The sequence below is a fragment of the Paroedura picta genome, chromosome 1, assembly GCF_049243985.1.
Source record: "Paroedura picta isolate Pp20150507F chromosome 1, Ppicta_v3.0, whole genome shotgun sequence".
In the NCBI taxonomy this organism is placed as follows: Eukaryota; Metazoa; Chordata; class Lepidosauria; order Squamata; family Gekkonidae; genus Paroedura; species Paroedura picta.
This window is the reverse complement of record NC_135369.1, coordinates 149,902,200-149,927,565: the sequence shown is the minus strand read 5'-3', so window position 1 is coordinate 149,927,565 and position 25,366 is coordinate 149,902,200. Positions and strand designations below refer to the sequence as shown.

At 40.6% G+C, this 25,366-nt stretch overlaps 1 protein-coding gene across 28 annotated transcripts in view; it reads right to left on the bottom strand.

Annotated features, from left to right (window-relative positions):
* DST (dystonin) overlaps nucleotides 1–25,366 on the bottom strand; it is a 404,883-nt gene that overhangs the window by 371,713 nt on the left and 7,804 nt on the right. For all 28 annotated transcript variants that reach the window (XM_077308292.1, XM_077308223.1, XM_077308177.1 and 25 more), the window contains exon 3: nucleotides 2,456–2,644. In XM_077308292.1, the coding sequence (XP_077164407.1) occupies nucleotides 2,456–2,644 (189 nt within the window). The remainder of the gene's footprint in view (nucleotides 1–2,455; nucleotides 2,645–25,366) is intronic.

Genomic DNA, 25,366 nt, shown 5'->3' with positions numbered 1-25,366 from the left:
TACAATGCCTCCAAATGCAGAGCTAATTGTTATACTGTAGAGATGAGCAGTGATAGTAGAGATGATGGTAGAGGCTTGCAGATTGAGGGTGGAGTGATGCAGGTTTGTCCTGCTAGGGCTATGGGCTTTAGCCAGCCCTTACCAGAAACTGTTTGTATTTTGGGTCCTGCAAGTCTGGAAAGTGCAGGAAGATCTAAATAAAGAATATTTACAGCCTGAAACTGTAAATGGTTAACAATGGTGTAAATGGCTGGGGGGGGGACGACGACATAGGAACTGAAGTGACTTTTCTCAAGCTTGGCCTATTTGCCAGGAAGGTCCTACAAAATCAAAAGCATAAGTAAGTGGTCCAGAATTTCAAGTGGAGTTAGCCTTATTTATTTATTTGTTTGTTCGTTTGTTCATTCATTCATATTTATATACCGCCCTCCCCGAAGGCTCAAGGCAGTTTACACAAAACTGAAAAGTAGACAGTGAGACTTTGGGGGGAACTAGGTGATCCACTTTTATTAGGCAATGACTTGGCCTTGTGGACAATAACAGGAACTGCAGTTACCAACAGTAGGCATCAGGCTTCAGAAGGGCAGACATCACCAACCAAGCAACAGACTGTGCTAGCCAAGGGGTTTCTGTGGCCACATGTATTCCTTTTGAAGGGGCGCATGTGAGGGGGAGAGTTTTCCCTTCAGCCTAACTGCCTGTAGAGGAGCTGTATTTCCAAGGGATTCTCAGATCCCACCTGCAGGCTGGTATCCCTAAACCTCAGTGGGATAAAGTGCTATAGAGTCACCCTCCAAAGCAGCCATTTTTGCCTGCGGAGCTGATCTTTATATCTGGAGATAAGCAGCAATTCCAGGAGATCTCCAAGCCTCATCTGCAGGTTGACCATCCCTGGTCTGTAAATATTCCTTGAGGTTTGGAAATGGGGCCTCAAAAGGGTACAATGCCTCCGCAGCGACCTAACTAGCTATTTCAGGTAAAGAAAACATTGCAGAGGAAGAACGGTGGCCAGATTGGTGTAGATTCATGTTCTCGAATTCCACACTACCTAGATGTGCATCAACCTGACTAGATACTGTATGCATGTCAATTATAACTGACATGTCAATTATAAGTGATATATATATACTAAGTTATATATTTTTAGTTATGCAAATAGGTTTAGGGAATGAGGAGAAACAAAAGGTAAAACCCTTTCCACATTAACAGAGCTGTGCTTGTGGAAGAGAGGAAGCATAATTTCATCCCCTTGTCTTTCCTCACCCCCAACCACACAGCTATTGCTCCATATTGGTTCCCCTGAAATTACCTTTCTAGGGATCAGAAGGTGGGAAAACTTTGTATTCAATGCATGAATGGTTGACTACAGGCTACTGCATCCAATTACTAGTCAATTTACATCAGTATTATGTACTCTGACATTCCCCTCTAAACGGAACTCATTACTATCAAAATTACTAAATTCACCAGTTAAATTGTGGTGGCTATGGAACCCATTGTTGTTGTTGTTAGGTGCGAAGTCGTTTTGCAGAAGGTAAGAAAAGTGTCACAATCCACCTCTTTTTGGTGGAAGAGCAGTCTCCCTTATAGATATACCCAGAGACAGATAGCAAAGCTGGCTAAGATGCAGAATATCAGGTGCAGAACAGTGATTGTAGACAGAGGATTTGGAGAGCATTGTGTTGTAAGACAGCAACCTCCTCTCTCCATCTCAGTAGATCAGCACTATTCAGTATCAGATGCTTGCAGCTAGTAGCTGCTAGTTATGCAGTTTACAGCCCAACTTTCAGACAGAGAATCAGACACAGCTATTATTCCTGCCTTGGATGGCCCAAGCTGGCCTTACATTACTGTATCTTGGAAACTAATCACAGTAAGGCCTAGTTTGTAACAAACTATCTTCACCACGGAGAGTGAGAAAGGTATCTGGAGAATGGGGGGGGGTAGGATTTTTTTTCTTGTTATCTGTTTCTTCTTGCTGATTTTTTATTTTATTTAGTATTCACTTCCTCAAAACATCCAGAGGACGTACTATTCATTAACATTTTGTTTCCAAGTGAGTTACACATGATGTCATTTGGGCAGAAGGAAAGCTTACTGTTAAAGTAAGGGCAAGATACCTTTACTGTTGGTTAAACTTTGGTGTTTAGTGGTTTCGGAAAACAGGGGAAAAAACACTGAAAAGGCAATGGATGCTTTGTGAAGGAAGCTGACCTTAACGGACCAGTGGGGGTAGTCAACCTGTGGTCCCCCAGATGTTCATGGACTACAATTCCCATGAGCCCCCTTCCAGTGTTTTCTGGCAGGGGCTCATGGGAATTGTAGTCCATGGACATCTGGAAGACCACAGGTTGACTACCCCTGTGGTACAGTATACAATGGTCTGATACAATATAAGACAGCCTCACATAATACCATTATGAATCACTGCATCAAGAGAGGAAGAAAAACTTACAGGCTTTCGGGTTGGTGTCACTTGAACAGAGTGATAGAATTCCGGTTGGACTCTGCTACTCTTCTTGATTTTTCTTTTCTTGACAGATGTTTCTTGCTCGCTCAGCTCACGCGTTTCCACTAGGGGCTGTGTTTCTTCAAGGCGAGGTATTACACGTCTTCTAATGTGACGAGGGCTTGGTCTAAAACCCTGTTTTTAAAAAGATGAAAAGAAATGATATAGTGTCCGATGGTTCTCATTATTCTACAATATAACAGAAATATTACATCTGCTTACTTAATTTTTTATCTCACCCTTTCTTCAAGGCACTCAAGGCAATTGATATCAATCTCCTCTTTGGTATTTTATCCTCACAACAACCCCGTGAGGCAGACTAGGCTAAGACAGAGTATCTGTCCTAGGGTTATCCAGGGTAGGGATCTGAACCCGGGTCTCCCAGATCTTAGCAAAACATCCTAAACACTATTTCATACAGGCTACTTGTACCTGATTTTTTAAAAATGTATCTTCTTTAAAATCTTAATTTTCTATCTGTTGTCTATATTCTCTCAGAAAAAGAAAACATTGAATGTTAGTAACCAACTGCATTTATTTTGTTGAATGTGAATAACTAATTGCATATTTTTAAACCAAAAGTTAATAACAACATACACAATAGGAAGGGGGGATTCTATTACTAGGATCCCTAACAAATCCCCATTCAACCAGTAAGTCTTTCTTTCAATTTAACTTGGTGTTTTTGAAGCTATTACCACATGGACTTAATCCAGTCAAAAATCTGAAGTCCTATTGGTTTCAGTGGGATAGACTTATAAATATACCTAAATGTGCCACAGATGTTAATTCAAGTTGCTTTACTGGATTATGGCCTCTGTATAATTTTCCCAAAAAAATCAGTGAAACAAAAATATTTTTCTAACATTCAGAAGAACATAACCAGAATTGTAATAACTAGTCAAATATAATTTTCCCTGTTATACATTAGGGATTATTATTTTCTGTTAGAACACTTATTTATAGCAAGAGGATGTTATTGTTCTGAGCCAGATGGGTGGAGGTTCCCAGTGAGACAAAGAATACTGTTAAAGCAAAACCTCTAAAACCTAATCAGATTTTTATCAACAAAAACGACATGCAATATTACTTTAATTTAAAATTCCAGGTAGAAATAAAACAAACTAAATTGCTTGTAATAAAATATCGCTGTATATTCAGTTCAACAATTATATACTGAATAAAATATTTTAAACATGCTTGTTTATGTAACAGAAAAATCTATGAGAAGTTAAGCAGCTCTGAACATGCTTAGAGATGCATGCCAAAGAGGGATTTAGGCATACAGATGAATCTTGCTGAATAATTTCACCTCCAGTTTGCTTTGAGGTTAAAAATTGACTAATTTCTTTAAGACAGTTCCTGGATGCCTGATATGAAAATAAAGCACTGTGCTGAACTGTAACCTTGGAAATATGCAGAGGCATATTTTTAAGGAAACAAAATATTCCAAGAAGCAAGATCTCTGTTTCTTTAAGGCTTCATCTGTTCTTAATACTGGCACTTACTCCTCACTGAAAGTCATAATCTTCTACTTATGACTTCACAACTGGAGAGGATTATGATGTTGTATAAGAAAATGGGCCCTGTTTTCAGATGACAAGCATGCAGCAGGACGAAATGTCAATGTTGGGGAACATCTTAATGCAGTTGTCTTCAGCCTGCTAAATGCTTGTGATATTTACAAGCACTCTGCCTGAATAAAACATGACGGCTTCAGTCCATAAAAACCATATTGCAAAGCACAATCTTAAAATAAAGGCAATATATTTATTTTTTAGACTACACCTTAACTACGTTTTTCACTACAGAAGTACAGGAGTACCCTACAACAGCAACGACGGGACAGGATCTGATTTGTCATCTATAGAACTATCAAAAACAAAAGGGTTCCATATTTGAATGGCTCTTTCCCTAAGGCGATCATGATTTGTGCTGGCGATTTACAATTACAAGAATTTTTTAAACTGGAGACTCAGTGAATCCATGAGGGTACTTTAATGGGGTCCGCAATTCTTAATTATTATTTCAAATAGTTATATATTTGCCTTTCTTCTGATCATTTCAGGATTTAAGGGGATAATACCAATATAAAACTAACAAATATTTACTAAGTAACAAAATCACAATAAAACCCTGTCATGCCCATCTGAGTAACGTAACAAGGTAGCTCTAATGTTCTAGAATGTAGCGCACGGACTCTCCACCTCAAGGAAAGAGGACAAAATTGGCTTCCTTCTCTTTCAAAATAGAGGGAGGAAATAAAGCTTCTTCCATCTGACCTCAGAGTACTAGACAAACAATATACCAATTGATTACTAGGAACAAATAGTTCGGCCCTGGAAATTCTGGCTGAGTGCCACCAAGGAAGTACAGATACAAAGAATATCATTGCAAAGAATATATATATATATATATATATAGAGAGAGAGAGAGAGAGAGAGAGCATCTACTCTGCACACATAGACAACAGTAGGCCATCACATACTTCAGTTGAACACTAACAATTCAAGTTGTATGTGATGCAGATCTTTTTTTGTTTCTGAACACTTTTTTCCCAAGCCTCTTGCCCCTCCTCTGCAGCTGGTCTCTGTGTAGAAATTATTAAACAATAGTAAAGTTTCTTACTATCTCTGATGCAAAATCTTTTACAATCAAGAAGATAAATTGATTCAAATTTGGATCAGGGCCTTTTGAATCCTTAGGGGATTTCCGCACATCGTTAAAAATAGCGTTATGCTAGTTGAGTCAGATGTAATGTTCAGCTGACATCTATACATCTGCAACATAATCTTGTTTGATGTGGTCTCTTCTCTGCTGCCATTCTGCGCTTCTCCCCCTGCACATGTGCTGCTGGAAATGGTGGAAGACAGAAACGTGATTTATACGCAACTATCTTCCACCTGTCAATCAAGCCAGGCAGCCAATGCTTTAAGGGTCTGAGATGCCCGCTAATTTTTTTGTAATCAGTAGTTCTTTGTTGAAACACCTATGCATCTAATCATAGATGCTTCTTTATTGCCACTGCTTATGGAATCACGAGTTTTGCTTCTTTTAAAAATAAATCTAATTCCTGATTTGGGAGGGATGCTTAGAGAGGCATGTTTGTGCTACAACTATGAGCATTCTTTCTAGTTGTTCCCATTCCAGCTATCAAAGACAAAAGCTGCTTTTTAAATTGAACAGTTAACTTGCCCCTTTGACAGCGGAAAATTTCAACAGAAGCTCTGGCTACCTGGTAGATTTTCACAAGGTTGCTTTTCCCTGCACAATTGAATGCCTATATGGCCTCCAGGCAGTTCACTAAAAAAAAAAAAAAAACCTCCCTTCCCCAGGAGAAAAACAGCAGGAAATTGGAGGCAGAGATAGTGCTTCTTTTCCTCCATACATTTTTTTGCTTGTGGCCTGCCAGTTGCTCTCCGGCAGGTAGCACTACATATGTTGGTGAATCTACTTTTGGGGATTGACTAACTAGCACTTTAAAATGGAGGATGTAGCCAGTTATTTACTGCTCAGAGGCTGCACATATGCAACATCACGTGGAGGGGGCAGAATATAATGAAAATGAAAGGTAAGTATCTTACTATTTTTAAAGGTTGCGGAAATCCCTTGTTCTACCAAATCAGCTTCCTTCTGAGGCCTGACTTTGTATAGAAAATGCAACCATTTTCTTAAACTTGCTTTTAAATAGCAGTTTATAAGGGTCTCACTATTTCCACAGGGCATGCTTGGTCTTCTGTGCACACTATGAAAAAGAGCTATCTGGGATGTTGTGCGTAAATGAGGTAGGGCCTGGGGAGATATGTAAAGGTTGTGTTTCTTTTTAAAAAAATCAAAAATGAGGATCTTCAAGTTGCTATATGAGAACTGCAGGCCTCGGGGTTGATATAGTCAGAAACAGCACTATTCTGTCTTACTTAACCAGCACCAGAGGCTGCTTACATGGTATAATTTTAAGAGGTACTACAGCTTCATGCAGTTAAGAGAGGCGGAACTGTAATAATTCTGACTGGGATCCTCTACACGGTTATTCATACTTGGTGCCTACAATCAATGCAATGTAAATAGATAACAATGTCCAAGTAGCACCTATTTCAGTTCCTGATGTCAGCTGCCCTAAAGACAGTAGTCATAAACCCAGAAGCAAAGCTGGAAGCCAGTGATAGAAGTATCAGGTTTGCAAAGGGGGTGCTGTCCAGCTAACTGAGAGTGCTGATCCAGTTGGGGAACAATCCTAAGAGATCCTAAGTCCCATGATATTCAATGTGTTCTACTCCAAGGAGAGCACCCTTAAGACTGCAAGCTTTGTCCAGCAGTGATCAGCATAAGCATAGGCACAGGGCACAGTTCAGCATACTTGCATGCCAGCATTCCAGTCACCTTTGAAAGCACTATAGTCAGTGGAAAAAGCTGAGACCTTTAAGCACCATAGGCAAATATAACCACAAGTTATATAGATATACCTGGAAGAATTACATGTATGAGTTGAGCATTCTTTCTAGTTGTTCCCATTCCAGCTATCAAAGACAAAAGCTGCTTTTTAAATTGAACAGTTAACTTGCCCCTTTGACAGCGGAAAATTTCAACAGAAGCTCTGGCTACCTGGTAGATTTTCACAATCTTAAATGGTAAGAAATGTGTAATGTCAGATTCATCTTAGTAAAATATGGAACTTAGGATCACAGAGCTGGAAGGATCCTTATAGGCCATTTTCTACAACCTGCAAATTGAGAGAATTCAAAGCTAGATCATACCCAACAGGCATTCTGCCTGAGTATTTCCAGTGAGAGACAACACAATCATTCCCTAAGCAATTGGTTCCTTTGTCAAACTACTCTCACAATTATGAAGTTTCTCCTAATGTTCAGATGGAATCTGTACATCTGCAACTTAATCTTGTTTTATGTGGTTTTGTGCTGTAGAGCAGGGGTAGTCAACCTGTGGTCCTCCAGATGTCCATGGACTACAATTCCCATGAGCCCAAGCCAGCAAATGCCATGAACATCTGGAGGACCACAGGTTGACTACCCCTGCTGTAGAGAAATTTGGACCAAATTTTGCTGTCTTTCATGTGCCGCCCATGGCAAGAGCTATTATGTCCCTGTGCAGTCTTTTTTCCAAATTTAGTTCCAACATATCTAACTCCGTTAACCTTTTCTTAATGCAATTTATTTTCCAAACACCTGACTATCTTTATTGCCCCTTCCAAAACCCATTCCAATTTCTTTACATTTGTTAGTGGTGCACATGACTGGACATCTGTAGCTGCATACAACAAATATACAAATGTACTTATATACTACAAATATACTACAAATTATGATTCTTTATTTGAAATATTGCTTTTGGATTCTGAGGTTATTTTGATTATAGCTATTTTCAATATTCTAGGGAGGGAATTATTTTTAAAATAACATAAAAAGTAAAGCCATGAACCTAGTTCTGTGAGCCTAGGCTGGTTTTATGTGGTTTTGTGCTGTTTTTTTGTCAGTTCATTTAAAAAAAAGGCTACTTGACTAGTAAAGGCCCTCTAAGTTAACAGCTGTATGATTCTGTTCTTTGGAGCGTTTAACCTTTCAACACAAAGAACTTCTAAAGAGGAGGCATAACTCAGTGGGAGAACATCTGTCTGGCATGCAGAAAGTCCCAAATTCAATCCCTGGCATCTTCAGTTGAAAGAACAAGGCAGGAGAAGATGTGAAAGACCTCTGCCAGAGACCCCTGAGAGCTGCTGCCAATTAGAGTAGACAGTACTGACCTTGATGGACCAAGCGTCTGGTTCAGTATACAGCAGCTTCAACTTTACATCTTATAAGCAGGTTCCACAATTACAAAATATTGCCCTAAAATCCAAGTTAAAACACTTTCTACATTTTCTGCTATCTTTAGCATTCCAAGCTGTTATTTATATGAAAACAAAATTAAACTTCCCTGCTCCTGGCTCCATTCAGGAAAATGCCAGAGACATTATACCCTCCGGTGTTTGTATATGAGATTATCATAGAGCCAGATGGCAGTATATTTCCATTATAACTATAAATCCAATGGCTGTTCCAGTCATCCCCCCCCCCACACACACACACTTTCGGAAATGATGTGTGCATCAAACTGGGCTAAAACCCGATTCTTGATGGACAAGTTGCCAGACTTCATATTATTGCCAGCATCTCTTTACATAACACACAGTGCAATCCTAAACAGTGTTATACCATTCTAAACCCAATGACTTTCAATAGACTTAAAAGGAAGCAATTCTGATTTACGATTGCACTATCAGTGACAGATGTCAAAGTGGTACAGTTCAAAAAGAGAAAACATATCCTTATGTCCTCATATTTCACCGAGGAGTGTGATTCATCTGCCATGGAAGTACTTTATACCTCTTACATCTGAATGAATGTTTCAAATATTAAGAGAAGAATAATTTACAGATTACATATTCTTAAAGTAATTCAAGAGGAGATTAACAGATGTGGCATTAATAAATCTGCCGAGAACTTTGTAATACATTTTCAATTTAATTTTCTACTTCCAGCCCAAAGCTACATTGAATGTGAGACTGATGAAAACACAATCTTTCTGGAGATAAACTAGTTTGAAAAGAAGGTCTTTGCATTATGGATAAGAGTCAGGGAAGTAGCTATGGATGGGCATTTGACATGCTACTTACCTGATTCTAAGAGGATATTTTTGATTTCAATGCAAAAGGGAAGACTCTCCTCCATAAGGCAAACAAAGACATGTAAAGAGAAGAGGCTAATGGGGACTTTCAAGGAAGGGAAAGTAGAAACAGTAGGGGAGAGGAAAATGAGTGGGTTCTCTTTTTGTCCAGCCTGTTTTCCTATAGTACATCCTGAGTCTCTTTACTGTATCTTAACTATTACTTTTTAGCCCACTGCTCCTCCAGAAAGATTGGGTGGCTGTTCCTTCCTTCATTTTTCTCTTCAAAACAATCTTTGTGAGGGAATTTAGGCTGACAGTGATTGGCCCAAGGTTACTCACTAAGCAAATAGGGATTTACAACCAGGTTTGCTCAGTCTCAGTCCAGCACTCTGACACTACACCATAGTCTGGTGTTTTTTGAGCAATTTAAAGAATAATTTTTGACCACAGGCAGTTGTCTAACAACGTAACAACTATGCTAATGTAGCAATAAATGCAGCCAGGCTGTGAGGTGCTGAGACAGATGTTGAGTACTTCTAACCCAATATTACCTCACAGAATTTTTTCCATTTTCACACAGATAGGTTTTTCTGAGTCAAACCAGCAATTTTTAGGACTGAATTTTAGGTTCTTAAATATGTAAAGCATGTGCTATACCATTTAGCTATGGACATCTGGATCCATATATCCACTTCTTTTTCTGTAACATAATTTTACCATTTATTTATTGCATTTTTTAAATTCCATCCCTTTTTCAGGGAGCTCCCCTCTTATCCCCCCCTTCTGTTTCAGGAGTCCCCAACTTTTTGGAGCCTGCAAGCACATATGGAATTCTGACGACATGGTGGCTACAGCAACAAAACAGCTGTAACAAAATGGCTGCCAGAGGAGCTGGAGCCAGCCACAAAATGATTAAATAGCTCAATATCAGTGCAGATCTTTGGGATGTGGTAGCAGCTGCTGCCAAAGTAACATTTTAAAAATTTGCACAGACAACAGAATCTCCAATAGGCAGTGTTAAATCCATAGGCACATGGGCACTGGAATCATTGCAGCTCTTTATTTGTGCTAGAACATGATACAAATACTAACAAACCTGCACTAAAGGAAACCGACCAACACCCCCCCACACACACACACAATATATATATACATTCAAGGAACAAAGGGATCACCTGTGGCAGCACACAACTGGCCAGATCCCAGATGACTTATTTAAAACCATTGGATCCCACAGCAGGGATCCTGACAGCCCACTGGTTGGTGCCATGCTACCTTTGATCCTACCTTGGACCTCAAGCTCAGTCCTCCATAGGATCATTAGTGTGGCTGCATACACAACAGGCAGTCAAAGGTCTTGCTGAGCAAAAGTCTACCTGGAGCTTTCTAAAAATCCTTGGCAGGTGCCCAAAAAGTTGTCAGCAGGTTCCACAGTACCCACGGGGACTCCTATTCTATTTTGACCTCACAACAACCAGGTGAGGCTGAGACAGTAACTTTTCCAAGGTTATCTAGTAGGTTTTATAGCAAGTGGGTGATGAACCCAGGTATCCCTAGAACAGGTATCCCTAACACTCTCTAAAAACTATACTATATTGGCTTCCTCACAGTCTTTTAACTCTTTGGACAAAGCTTAGGGCTGATTAATGATGTTCATGTAATTTACATTTCTGATGCTTTAGATATAACACCAACAGTAGTCTAACTGGTGTGCAGTGCCTCACCCACGGCTCCAATTTGCAGATAACTAAATCTGTGGATTGGAGCAACACAAAGACTAAACAGATCTTTCTGCACACTTCTCCCCAGGTGTGCAAAAAACCTGAAATGCTTTTAAAAATACATGGTGGGTTAAATAGACTCCAAAGTAAAACAGCATTCTCTGTGCAGGCAACACACTTATCTCCAGCAGTCAAAGCACCGACACTGGATCTAGTGGGGGCAGCTACACAGCCAGGGACTCTGCGGTGGGCTTAGAGACATCAGTCACACAGTCCAGGAGCCTGCAGAGCCAAGAAGAAGCCACTCCAGCCCAGCAGTGGAGACCAGCAGACATGCTAACCCCAACCACAGGGATGGAGAAAACCAACAGTTGCATTGGAGTAGGCAACAGCGGCTGAGGCTGGCAGCTGCACTGGGCCTGGCTATGTCAGCAGAGGAGGCCAGAAGCCCCACTGAGCCCGGCACTGGACACTGGGAGGTGCTCCAGGCCTGGCTGCCACCTCAGCACATGTCAGAACCTGCTCCAGGCTCAGATGCAGCATTGGAAGACAGTAGGAGCTGCTCTGGACTCTGCCATAACAGTAGCAGAGGCCAGGAACCACTCTGGGCTGGGAGCAGCTCCCAGATACCACTGCCACTGTAACCAGGCTCCAAGGTGAGGTTTGGATATGACAACTCTCCATTGGGAGCAGATGGGATCCTCCCGTGAGTTTTGTGGGTCCTCCCCTATACTGATCTATATATCAGAGACAGCATTTCAGATAATCAATGATGTTTTAAAGCCAATCTGTGCACCCACATATAGTATTGAAACTTTTGTTTCATATAACAATTTTCCCTTCAGGAAACTCAAGGTACTGAGTATCACAAGTGATCTTAGTTCAAGCATTGAGTAGATACAGACCTGTTTGGCATCAAATTTAATTCATATTTTGACAGCCATGTCTGTTTTAGTTTAAGGGCAGCAATGAAGGTGAAGTTTAAGCACATTTAGTCATGCAGAACCAGTGCTTTCCATTCAAATGGGGCTATTTTGTTTGTGCTCTGAAAGAAATGCCAGCTTCATTTTAGCTGTAGGCCTGGAATCTGTTCTGAATTTAGTCTGCAGTCCCAAGGCCATAGTAACAATCCTACTGGCTGTCATTCTCACCAGCTGTCCCTATAACTTCTGAACTTTTTTGGTAAACAACCGATGACAAATTATGGCAGTCAAAAATTTGAGAACTGTTTCAACAGCAGCTTCTGAAATAAACAGTTTCCGAAGTATACCTTAAGCATGTACTCCTGGCACTGGTGAGTGAGCAAGTATTATTTGCACAGTAATATGACATAGTGATGACCTTTCAAGATGACACAGGATGTTATCATAAATACTTTCTAGAACTAGTCCTAATTCAGTGCCAGTGGCACAGTATTCCATTATAATACAATGTGGGGGAGACTTATTTTAAGTGATCTTGTTCACCTCTTTAGAAACAGATAGTCATGACTGATGTATTCTTCAGAGCTCGAGAGAAGATATGCAGAACTCTGAAACAAGCAAAGGATTGTATAATAGGAAACAAATCTTCTCCTCCATCATCATGTGATAGCAATATTCAAAATACTTTCTTAGAAATAAGTTCCATTGAATAGCATGAGGCTTACATCTAAGTCAGATTTCCTCAACCAGGGTTCTGTGAAACCTCGGGGTTTCTTGACAGCCCTAGAAGGATTTCCTGAATGGGTGGGAAATAATTAATATTTTAATATATTTTAAAAACTTGTTAATCATTTATTGGGTGATATGACCATATATGGTAATGTTAACCCATCCACCTCTCCCAAAATAGCCAATGATGGGTCTGGAAGGGGTGGGAGGGGAGGGGCCCCAGGTAGGTGTGTAGACAGCTATGCTTCTCAACCATATTTTACACTATTGCACCATTTCTGGGGTATCTCAAACCCTGAAGAATGTTTCATTGGTTTCTCAGCAGTAAAAACACTGAGAAAGTCTGTTCTAAGTAGATATGCTTACGATTTCTCCCTCTAACTCCCAAAAAATCAGTGCTGGGAATTGGGTAGTCTCATGAACAAAGCTGGGTGAGCTCACACAGCAGAAGCAGCTGCTGTGAAGTAGACAGACTGGTCCAAATTGACTCACCACCCTTTTCTACTGGTGGAGCAAGTTCAGAGCTTTCCACTCATGTAAGACCAAGGGAGCAATTTTGCTTGACTATCCCTCCTCAATGCAGCCACAATGCAGCATGGCATTTTGCCCAACAGGACCACCACCATGATATGTGAGAAGAACAAGTGGATGAGTAGCATGACAGTGAATGGTGCAGATAGCAGTGAATGGATGGGTATGAATGGGGAAAATGACAATCCACATGATTGATACAATCTCTGACACCCTTTTATAATGACAGGTAATTTGGTAATGTAACAATAAACAACACAATTTTCACAAATCAGAATAATTTTGTCAGTAGCAAGACACAAAGCTGAAATCCTGAACACTATTCCTTTTAGAATACTAGCAAATAAGTCCCAATTAGGTTCATGAATATATATATAGGGACTGTTCCAGAGTCTGTAGCCTAGACTTTTTCAACCTTTAGACTATGGAGGAGCCCTTGAAAGAAATGTTCAGGGTTCAAGGAGCCCCAGAAGTAATGTCAGCTAGCCATGCCTTCCTGCCACGCCACCAGAAGTGACATGTCAACAGAAGTTACATCACCACTTGCATTAACAGTCAGGCTTGAGAAAGATCGGGGGGGGGGGTGGACAACAGGAGTCGGTTTAAGATAATAGGTGTGCAGACTCCACCCTCTCCCAGACAAAGAAACCATAAGAGAACTCACTCATGCTCAAGTAGGGAGAAGGGAATAATGTAAATGGCCAGTTCCCTTGCTTGTGAAGACAGGAGGGGGAAGGCTGCAGACCCCCTCTGGAACTCCCAAAGATCCCTGGTTTGGAATCGCTGATGTATTACATTTCATGTCAATCAACTGGACAAATAAATATTTGTAAAGGCACAAAGAGCTATTAAAGATTCTACATTTATTGAAAATCAGTAGTAACTCTAAGTAATCTGTCCTTTTGAAGTTTTCACCTAAACAGATCATACACACATACACAAATCCTAAATCTGTTATAATTTCTGTGTTTCAGTTTGTTCAGACAAAAGTATTTTTCACGGAAATTTCTAGAGGTGTATTCCACTAAAAACAATCTATTAACGATACTGCTTCTGCTTCTGCTTTGCACACCTACGAAACTATTAGCCAACAACAAGGTAATTTGGAGAAGGGCATTGTTCAGAATTTTATCTTTCCTCTCCAAACTTCCTCCTTTGAGACATATTCTGTTATTATATGTATGCTGACAGGAGGCCACATCAGTTCAGATTATAGTGGAAGCTTAATACAGATGGTAAATTCAAAATTTATTCCCATGGGATGTAACATCTGTGTTCCTAGCCCAACCAAATTTAAAGAGCCAAGAAGTATGCAGGAATTATCATACTAAGCAGCTGAATTGAACTCCAATCTCAATCTTTGCAAAACTGAATATCAGATCTTAATCTATCTATATAAAATGATTTGCATAGCATACACATCACTAAAGGTAAGGGAATGCAGAGTAGAATAGTCCGCTGTATGTAAATAGAGAAAACTGAAGATGGTTCAAGTCACTGGACTAACCCTTCTTGGATAAGAATCTAATTCCATTAATGGATAGGTTAATTCTACACATTGCATGACAGTAAACCTGGGTTTTCCTATGTGTAGCTGGTCAATCCTAGCTGTTCTAGACTTGTATTTATTTCTTTAACATTATCTATATTTTACTTTCCCAGGTATTACAGTGCACACATTTGTCTTATGCACACTAATATTGTAGATAACACTCTTCCAAACCAGCTATACACCTAAAAATGTAAACGTTTGAAGTGGCCTGTAAAAAACTACCTTCACTTTACCACTCTGTGGAAAATTCTCACATTCTTATTTGAATACAGCCCTTTCACATTCACTTTTGGAGTATTGTGTACAATTCAGTGTAATTTGACCAATGAAGCAATCATTTGATAGTTACATGAGAAGCAGAAAGTCAGAAGGTGAAGCTTTTCTCATTACTACAGTTACATGACATTAAAAGATTAATTTCCTGAATTTCTGTTTTTTTTCAGGAAGTTCTCAAAGAGTCAAAAGCCCTGGTAGACAAAGGGCTAACAAACGTATTTAAATGGCTATACAAGTACAGGGTAGGGAAAATAACAGCATTACCTACCTCCAAGGAAGATAAAAGCAGAAACACTGCCAAGCAGCCTCTGGAAATTCAACATACTCACTTTCCCACAATCTCCACTTTCCAATTTATCTTATATTTTAAAAAGAGTATAGTTGTAGTCATAAAATGATGGCCCTGGCATTGTAACACAGAAGCAGCCCCAGGTACAGAAACTGCTGCTGAAAACAGTCCTAAGCATCTGAACCAGTATGAGCATAACTACATTTACCAACAAATATACCAGTTTAACTGTCATTGCTTCTCCCACAGAATCCTGAGAACTGCAGTTTACTGAGGCAGCTGAGAATTCTCTGTTAAAGATTCCTTGTTCTCCTCATAGAACTGAAGTTCCTCAGGTTTCTCTGGAGAGATGGACTGACTAATAAACCGTCTAGGTCAGGGGTAGTCAAACTGCGGCCCTCCAGATGTCCATGGACTACAATTCCCAGGAGCCCCTGCCAGCGAACGCTGGCAGGGGGCTCCTGGGAATTGCAGTCCATGGACATCAATGATACCTCTTTTGTCCTGAAACATCAAAAGAAGAAAGGAATACATTTTTGTGTAATTTTTAAATACGCTTCAGAAGGACTCGTGGGGAAATATTCAATATTAATTTAATATATGCAACTATATAAAGGTATTTACCTCATGGAAATTTTCTATTAGACCAAGAAAATGTACTATCCTTGTCTTTCTTTTTCCTAAATAAAGTTATTTCTTATTTTTCTGAAGTGCTTTATAACGTTGACTAAAACAGGAATTAGGGCTGGTAAGGTAACAGCTCTCATGTCAGTTCATCTTAGATTGCATTACACTGCATGGCTTTTATTTTAAATGCCATATTCCACTTCTTCAATTTAAAATATCTTTGTACTGTCAATAATGTGCTTCAATGTAAACAGAATATAAATTTTCTAACATTAATTTTAAGCAAGTACTTCTAGACCTTCATTACCCATTTTTTACCACTGGGTATGCACATATTATAGAGCCTCTTGTGGCACAGGGTGGTAAGGCAGCCGACATGCTGTCTAAAGCCCTGACCATGAAGCTAGGAGTTCAATCCCAGCAGCCGCCTCAAGGTTGACTCAGCCTTCCATCCTTCCGAGGTCGGTAAAATGAGAACCCAGCTTGCTGGGGGGGTAAAATGGTAATGACTGGGGAAGGCACTGGCAAACCACCCCGTATTGAGTCTGCCAAGAAAACGCTAGAGGGCGTCACTCCAAGGGTCAGACATGACTCGGTGTTTGCACAGGGGATACCTTTACCTTTATGCACACATTGCAAAAGGATACAGTCGAAAAAGAGTGTTTGGAATATTCTAGAACATTTCTTCACCGTACAAACCCAATAGTAACTTATACAGAATAAAGTCCAGAAACTTTAAAATGTACAGGGAACCCCTTGCAGTTTCATAGGAGCTGCTTACCAGATATGTCCATGCAGAGAATATTCTCTGACAGTTGCCATAGACTGGCTTCTTTGCTAGAAATGACAGCTTAACATTTTTACAGACTGCCATATAACATTGCAGATTTTAAAATATACTTGTCATTCATTTCTCATGGCCAGTGCAGACATATTCTATCAAGCCTGGTCTTTCACTGCAGAGAAATCACATTTCTGACAATAGTTTATGACTGGGCAAATGTACTTCTTTCCCCTGAGACAACAGATGAAAGTTTGAGTCCAGTGGCACTTAAGACCAACAAAGATTTACTCAAGGTATAAACTATTGTGTGCAAGCACACTGCTTGAATAACACCCCTTGAATAAACCTTTGTTGATCTTAAAGGTGCCACTGGACTCAAAATTTACTCTGCTGTTTCAGACCAACTTGTCTCCCCACCCTGAGATAGTTTATCCACTACTTTCCCAATTGTTATATGAAATATACTGTCAAATGAAGAAATGGGCAGCCCTCTAGTATTTTGCATAGGTTCCTTGTTTGCTTAATGGTGCTGGATGGAAGCAGTAATATATTAAATAAGAAAGAATTATCTTTTGGCCAAGTAATTCTGTTGAGTTTAGTACAAGCTCCTGTAACTTTTACAGCTGCTTAGAAGATAGCTATAGCTTTTACCATCATAGTACAACAAAACAAAATCAGAGTCCAGTGGCACCTTTAAGACCAACAAAGATTTATTCAAGGCCTTGAATAAATCTTTGTTGGTCTTAAAGGTGCCACTGGACTCTGATTTCGTTTTGTTGTGCTGCTTCAGACCAACATGGCTACCCTCTTGAATCCATCCACTTAAGTTTAAAGTGTCTCTACAAAGTGAGTTGTTTTTGTAAAAACTACTAAAGGTGCAGGAACATAACCATATATTTACTTCAAGAACCTCGATTGGCATTTGTAATTTGGCTTAAACTCTATCTCGTATCATAGAGAGCCAGCTTGGTGTAGTGGTTAGGAGTGCAGACTACTAATCTGGTGGGCTGGGTTCGATTCTGTGCTCCCCCACATGCAGCCAGCTGGGTGACCTCAGGCATGCCACAGCTCTGATATAGCTGTTCTGATCGAGCAGTGATATCAGGGCTCTCCCAGCCTCACCCACCTCACAGGGTGTCTGTTGTGGGGAGAGGAAAGGGAAGGCAAATGTAAGCCACTTTGAGACTCCTTCGGGTAGAGAAAAGTGGCATATAAGAACCAACTCTTCTCCATATCTTATTCTCCTATAGTGAGCAGTCCTGCCAACCTCGGTAGAAAGTGGAATTTTTTTATTTGTTGTGCTTACAATAGGTTTGGTAACCTGCAATAAAAGGTTCTGAGGTTAAGAGATCAAACAGGAAGGATATTATTGCACATCCCTCAAGTCCCCATTAGCTGAAAAAGGCCAAAGTGTCAGTGGCATAATGCATCATTGGAAATATCATTCAAAATCATTTTCCCATTAGTTAGGTGCAGATTTCTTTTTTTCCTCTGATGGTGGGGAAAGCAATGAAAGGCAAGAACACTGCCGAATGTTTCTGGACCCACCCCAGCACAGCTGGTTGAATTAGCAGCAATCCCTGCAGAATATAAAGGAGAAATATTTTGCAAACTGCAGAAATGAAAAATCGATCATGTCTGTTTATGGCTGGAAAGGAAAATTTTCAAGTCAGTAAGATTACATAACAAGTCATACCTAAGTTGACTCGTTTCAATTGACTTTAATTTAGATGCATCTAGAAGTAGTGTCATGATGTCTTGTTTTGCAAAGTCATTCCCCCCAAAAAATAATTAGTCTATTTGAAGAAAGTACTGTATCTTCAATCAGAAGATGTGTTGACTTCACTTATATGTTATTCTATTGCAAAGGGTATGTATATATCTGTTTTTCAAGTGCAGCCTCCCCATCTGGAAAGGCCTAAATCCATTAATTGGGCCAGGCTTACACAAAACCAATTTTTCCGGACACTTAGGTGATTCTTCCCAAGTTTGCAGAAAAATCTGAAATCTTTTTGAAAAAATTACATGTGTAGGGCAATCCCCCCCCACCTGTAAAAATATGCTCTTTCCTACTTTGAGGATGTTGGGTGGTAGCTATTGTGGAATCAGTAGCTGTGGGCTGTGGCAGAGCCCAGGACCTGCATCAGATACCTCAAAGCCTGGGAACCATAGCTAGCTCAGCAGTGGCAGTGAAGCAGCCAGGGAGCCATGACAGGACACAGACTTGCAGGTGGGAATCCCATTCCCCCCTTCACTTTCCCACTGGGCCCGCTGTGGCTCTTAAGCAGGTCTGGCGCGGCTCCTGGACTCTCCTTCAGCTGCTGGCAGGTCTGCTACAGCTCCCAGGCTGTTTCACCACTTCTGGCAGGCCCTCCATGCCGGGCAATGGCAAAGCAGCTCAGGAACTGCAGCAGGCCTGCCAATGGCTGCAGGAGAGCCCAGGAGCCACAGCAGTGGCAGAAAAGCAACCTGGGTGCCACAGCAGATCCGCCAACAGCTGCAAAAAAGCCCAGGAGCCATGGGAAATCTGGTGAGAAAGTGAGAGAGAGAGAAAGAGAGATAGCATTACCCCAGCCACAAGTTCCACAGGCCCACATTTGTATATATCTAATTATCAATGTGGCCTAGGCCAGGGATCCTCAACCTGTGGTCCTCCAGATGTTCATGGACTACGATTCCCATGAGCCCCTGCCAGCATTGCTGGCAGGGGCTCATGGGAATTGTAGTCCATGAACATCTGGAGGACCACAGGTTGAGGATCCCTGGCCTAGGGAAGCCAGGCTCTAGGGAATCCCCTGGATATACACCTCATTTCCAGAGATCAGTTCCCCTGCAGAAATGGATACTTTGGAGGGTGAATTCTATGGCACTGTACCCCAGTGAGGTTTCTGTTCTCCCTAGGCTCCATCACCAAATCTCTAGGAGTTTCCCAACCTGGATTAGGCAACCCTACCCCCCATCCCTCAGCATCCAGGGAGGAGGATGAAGAGGAGCCGCAGCCCAGTACCGAATGATGCATGGACCGGTACCAGTCCCCGGACCAGGGGTTGGGAACTACTGCTCTAGACACCTCTGCTGAAGAGAACTGCTGCATTTATAATTAGAGAATAGTGACTATATTGGAAAGATAAACACAATTGTGGGGAAATGTGTCTGTCTACACTGTAGTTTTAGGGAATTTTGACAGCAGATAAGGTCACTTACTTAGTACTCCTGGCCTTACTTAAATTCCCCTCTAATTTTCAGATCCTTAAGCATTTTGTTTAATGTATCTGAACCAGAAGTGGTCATTAAATCATGTGCACAATTCCCAGGGTCACAATTGTGATTTACCCATATCTGCAGTTCCCAGACAAGTCTACCATCCTCTGCATTTATTTATTTAGAGAATACATTGTCAAGTCTGCAGAGGGAAAAGATATACAGTGCCCCAATCATTCCACACAAGGGTGCGGAGCATACACATGAGGCAGTAAAGGTTAGTTGCCATTCCATCTTGCTGAAATCCATGGGCATATAAAGATTTAAGTCTGTTTAGGACTGCACCGCCAGCATTTTAGTACTCCCTATGTAGCTCAGCCTATCTTATGTATCTCTATTCTCATCCATTTATCTTCTGGTATAGTTAGACAATCCAAACCATTACAGCTTTGTACCAGAAAATCTGGGAAACTAATAACTGGCCAGTGGAATAGAAGCTATCCGTGTTCATCCCACTACTGAAAAAGAATGACTCAAAAAGAATGACTCCAAGTATCGCACAATAGCCATCATCTCTCATGCCAGTAAACTCCTACTTAAAATCATGCAACAATGCATAGCGCCAACCATTGAAAGGGAATTACCGGATGATCAAGCCAGCTTTTAAATGGGCGTGGCACTCATTACTATACCGCAAACCTGCACTGGATTTTGGGAAATCACAGGAATATCAGAAGGATGTCTACATCTGCTTTATTGACTACCAGGAAGTTTTTGACTGTGTGGATCACAACAAATTGTGGAAAGACATACAAAATTTGGGGATGCCAATCCATTTAATCAAACTAATGCAGATGCTCTATATCAGGGGTAGTCAAACTGCGGCCCTCCAGATGTCCATGGACTACAATTCCCAGGCGCCCCTGCCAGCATTCGCTGGCAGGGGCTCCTGGGAATTGTAGTCCATGGACATCTGGAGGGCCGCAGTTTGACTACCCTTGCTCTATATAAACCAAGAAACCACTGTACGCACACCTTTGGGTGACACTGATTGGTTCCAAAAAAGGAATGCACCAAGGCTTTATTCTTTCCTGCTTCGTGTTTAACTTGTATGCTGAGATCGTTATGAGAGAGACTGAACTTGAAGAATGAAACATTGGAGGAAGAAATATAAATTCAGTGTGCTGATGACACTACTCTCCTAATCAGAAACTAAGGAAGGCCTAGAACAGCTGATTACAAAAATTAGTGAAGAAATCAAGAAGTTGGGCCTTTTCTTAAACATTAAAAATACAGAAATAACGACTACTGCAAAAAACAGCCGTGTCACAAGAGCAATTGATGGCAAAGAGACTGCATGTGTTCAAGAATTCATTTTTCTTGGATCCCAAAATGCTAAGAGTGGTGATTGCAGTTTAGAAATAAAATGTTGAATTGCTCTCGGTTGTTCAGCAATTATAAGCTTGAACTGAACATGGAAAAGCAAGGGCATAAACCAGACTACCAAATGTAGATTAGTGTGAGCTATCATATTTCAAGTAGCCACTTATGGCTGTGAAAGTACGATGATGAAAAAACTGGACAAGATAATTAATTTATTTGAACTCTGGTGCTAGAGAAGTTTTCTGCAGATTCCATGGACAGCAAAAGTCACAAACAAGGAAATACTAGAATGTGTAAAGCCTAACATATCTCTGGAAGGCAAAAACTTGAAATTCCGGCTCACTTACTTTGGACGTGTCATGCAATCCAACACAAGTGGAGAAAGCAATTATGCTAGGATTGATCAGTGGTCAAAGGAAACTAGGCCAACAAAGAACATGATGGTTAGACACGATCAAAAAGGACACTGGCCAGAGCATTACACAACTAAAAGAAGTGGTGCAAGATAAAAAGACATGGTGACAGCTGAGCCACAGGATCGCCAAGAGTCAGACCCAACTGAAGGCAAACATCCTATCCATGTGTGCTTGCACTTCAATGGCAATTGCTCAATAAAAATTCCTAGAGAAAATTTGTCTCCCGTGTTTTTCAGCTGAACATGGGAAAGGGGGGATAGGCCTTTCTAAGAATATAGACATGTGCACAGTATAACTGAATTTTGTTCATCATAAAAGCCTAACCTGGCATATATCTGTGAAGCAATTATTCCGTATATACAGTGTAACTGAATGCAATCACATCAGTCTTAAGAGGCAAATTTTATGTGAAATCAAGAGGACTACTAAAAATTGTTTGGAAGCTTCAGTTTGGTATAGAATGCTGCAGCCAGGCTGTTAACTGGAACAGGTCATAGGGCTCTCACCTCTCTTGGCTTCCAATTTCTTTAGGCAAACAACTCAAGGTGCTGGAACTGACATTTAAAGCCCTAAATGGTTAGGAACGAACATAACAGAAGGACCCCCTACTCCCAACCAACGACCATCATCTTTGGAAGCCATGCACGCACCAGGTACCCTGACATTGTGAGATTTGTTGGGTAGCAACCCAGAGACGGCCGTATCGGCAGTGACAACAAAATTTTGGAACACTTTCCCGAGGGAGATTTGCCTGTCACCTTCAGTTGCCATCTTCTACTAGCAGGTGAAAACTTTTTTGTTTCCTTCAGTGCTCCCTCCTTCCTCCCCAAAAAGATCATAGCCTGACGAAGAATGCTTGCACTTGAAAACTCACGCCCTGAATACATCTTTGTTGGTCTTAAAGGTGCTACTGGACTCTAATTTTACTGTTTTTAAGTTTTGTATTTATTTTAAGTTCTGATTTTAAATTGTTTTAATGATGTATTTGCGTGTTGTTTTAGTAATTGAATTTTGTATTTGTGAATAATGCATTTGAGTGTTGGTTTTAATAACTTATTTTTGCTGAGATTTTAATTGGAATGTTTTAGTTTGTTAGTCACCTTTGGTGGCCCTATGATGGCAGAAAAGCAGGGTCAAAAATCTTGTTAAATAAAAACAATAAATTTTAAAATATTGTTCCTTATATAAGACTTCTGTAGATAAATTCTTAACTAAAAATCTTTTTGTACATAATGATAAAGAAAGCATTATTTTCATCCTGGATTGCCTTCCTCATAACTATGCTCCTTCAACTCTCAATGCTTAATATAATACAGATTAGTACTAAAAGGGGGAAATGGTGTCCAAATACAATGGATCCAATCCACTGAGAAAATAAGGCAGAGGTTTGCTTCTGTCTCCAGCACTGTATGCTTTCATCTGTCCTTGAATACACATCTCCCAAATCAGACATAAAGCTATAATTCGGCTTAGATGCTTAGCTGATTTCTCTTTTCACCAGAGCTCTGCATAAATTCACCTACTTGTAAATAATCCTGGAATTCTACTATAGAATTCTAGTACAAGCCTTCAAAGGCAATTCATGATCAACAAGAGTGGTATTTTTAGCTGGCCGTTGTAGTAAGTAGAAAGTGGGTTGACTGTGATAATACACTGAAGAGGGCTCTGCCAATGACAGGGAGGAAGTAGCTGTCAAAATCCAGCAGTCTGGGTTTTTGTTTCCCAGAAATGTGCGATACAAAATTTCTTTCTCTCTCCATGACCTATTTTCAGCACCAGATGCATATAAGCATCTTATCTTTACAACAAATGAAAACATAGATGTCATCTCTTGCTATGGCAGGAACTATTCAAGAAGCTAAGCAGCACATATATGTCTCTTCAAAGCTTTGGGAATTAATAATTATATTTTTGTTCCTTTACATGGGGGGGGGAGGTAATCCTGTCAGTACCAGCCCTGCTAAATAAAAATCCTGAGTGGAAGTTGTGCCAGGTATATTGGCATGAGTAGAACTCCTCTTGAGCAATAGAATATGGCTGCAACCCTAAAGCAGTTAACATTTTGAAGAAAGAAAGCAGAAGACAGAATTGGCTAAGAAAGAAAACTCACACAGGGTTTGGAGACAGGAAGGGATGTGCTACAATGAGATGGGGAGCTGGGAGCTGAGTATTTGGGAAGTAGGATGAACAGAACGATCACAGAGCCCCAAAAGCAGAAAGGTTATAAAGAGAGAATACCTCATATAGACCCTACAGTTTCTGGGACTTGGACAGCCAGTGACAATTTCTTTGTCCAGATGGAATTTTGTTTACTAACTAAAAATCTTTCTCTAGGTTTATAGAAAATTAAAGACAGCCCAATCCTACACAATTTCCTCAAGAAATCCCACCAAGTTCATTTGGAATACTTTGAAGTAAGAAGAAGGGTTGGTTCTTATACGCCACTTTTCTCTACCCGAAGGAGTCTCATAGCGGCTTACAGTCGCCTTCCCTTTCCTCTCCCCACAACAGACACCCTGTGAGGTGGGTAAGGCTGAGAGAGCCCTGATATCACTGCTTGGTCAGAACAGCTTTATCAGTGCTGTGGGGAGCCCAAGGTCACCCAGCTCGCTGCACGTGGGGGAGCGCAGAATCGAACCCAGCTTACCAGATTAGTAGCCTGCACTCCTAACCTCAACACCAAGCTGGCTCTCATACAGTCAAATACAATGTGACTTGCATGCAGAAATTTTGTCATTAGTTTGCACCCCATCTTTATATTCATTACTGATAAATATCCAGAAGATGGAAGCTTTGTAGGATGTGCCCTATGGCATCATACCCTGCTGAGGTCTTTTTCCTCCCCACGCTGAACTCTCCAGGAATTACCCAACCCCATATTTTGTAACCCTAAATGACAACATATTTATATATTTTCAGATGATTATGATTAGGGCTGGCTGGCTGGATAGATCAATTGATGGAAAGGATTTCCCCCCATTTCCCATAACAGCTCATAGGCCTTAAGCTTGTCCATGAACATCATGAACCAAGTGTTAGGCTCTTAACATCAGTTTTTGGCACAGTCATTTAGTTTCTGACGTGATCATTGCATCACCAACAGAAATCAGACCTTGAACTTGTCATTTTACAAAATCTTACCAGGGAATTAATAATCTCTGTATGCAAGCTTCAGAGGGGAAGCTTGCAAGCTTCAGAGGGGACATTACAGAGAGTCCTCACTGCAAGGCTTTTCCCACCACCTCAGAAAACATAGTCTGTGCATAAAGATGTAGCTCTGTCCACTCAGTTCAAATGAATGGGGTATCTTTATCATGGAACTTGTGTGTGCATCAGTGCACATCCCTAAATATATCCTCAATGTTCCCTTTAGAAAGGAAGAGTTAAGCCTCCTCCCTCATGCACTCAGCCATCACAAGCCCTAGAAGTAATACAGATTGTACTGATCAGGCTTTGCCATTTCCGCACCTTCAAAGCATCCTCTAAAACAAGAAAGTGATGAAATAAAGTGAGTCAGTTAATGCAGTGGGAATTTTTGGCAATACGGTTGAAGAAATGATCAAGCGCCTCTCTTTTTTCTTCAACTTTGACCTTTACCAACAATTCTGGTTGGCAAAAGATTGTCAGATACAATCAAAAAACAATTCTTTCTGTGGCTGCATCTGAAGCAATGAAAAGGCCTGTTTTGCACATTATCTTCACCACACATGTGCCCTGAGAGACTGTCTAGTGGTCTTGTGAAATGAGGTTACTTTTTAAAAG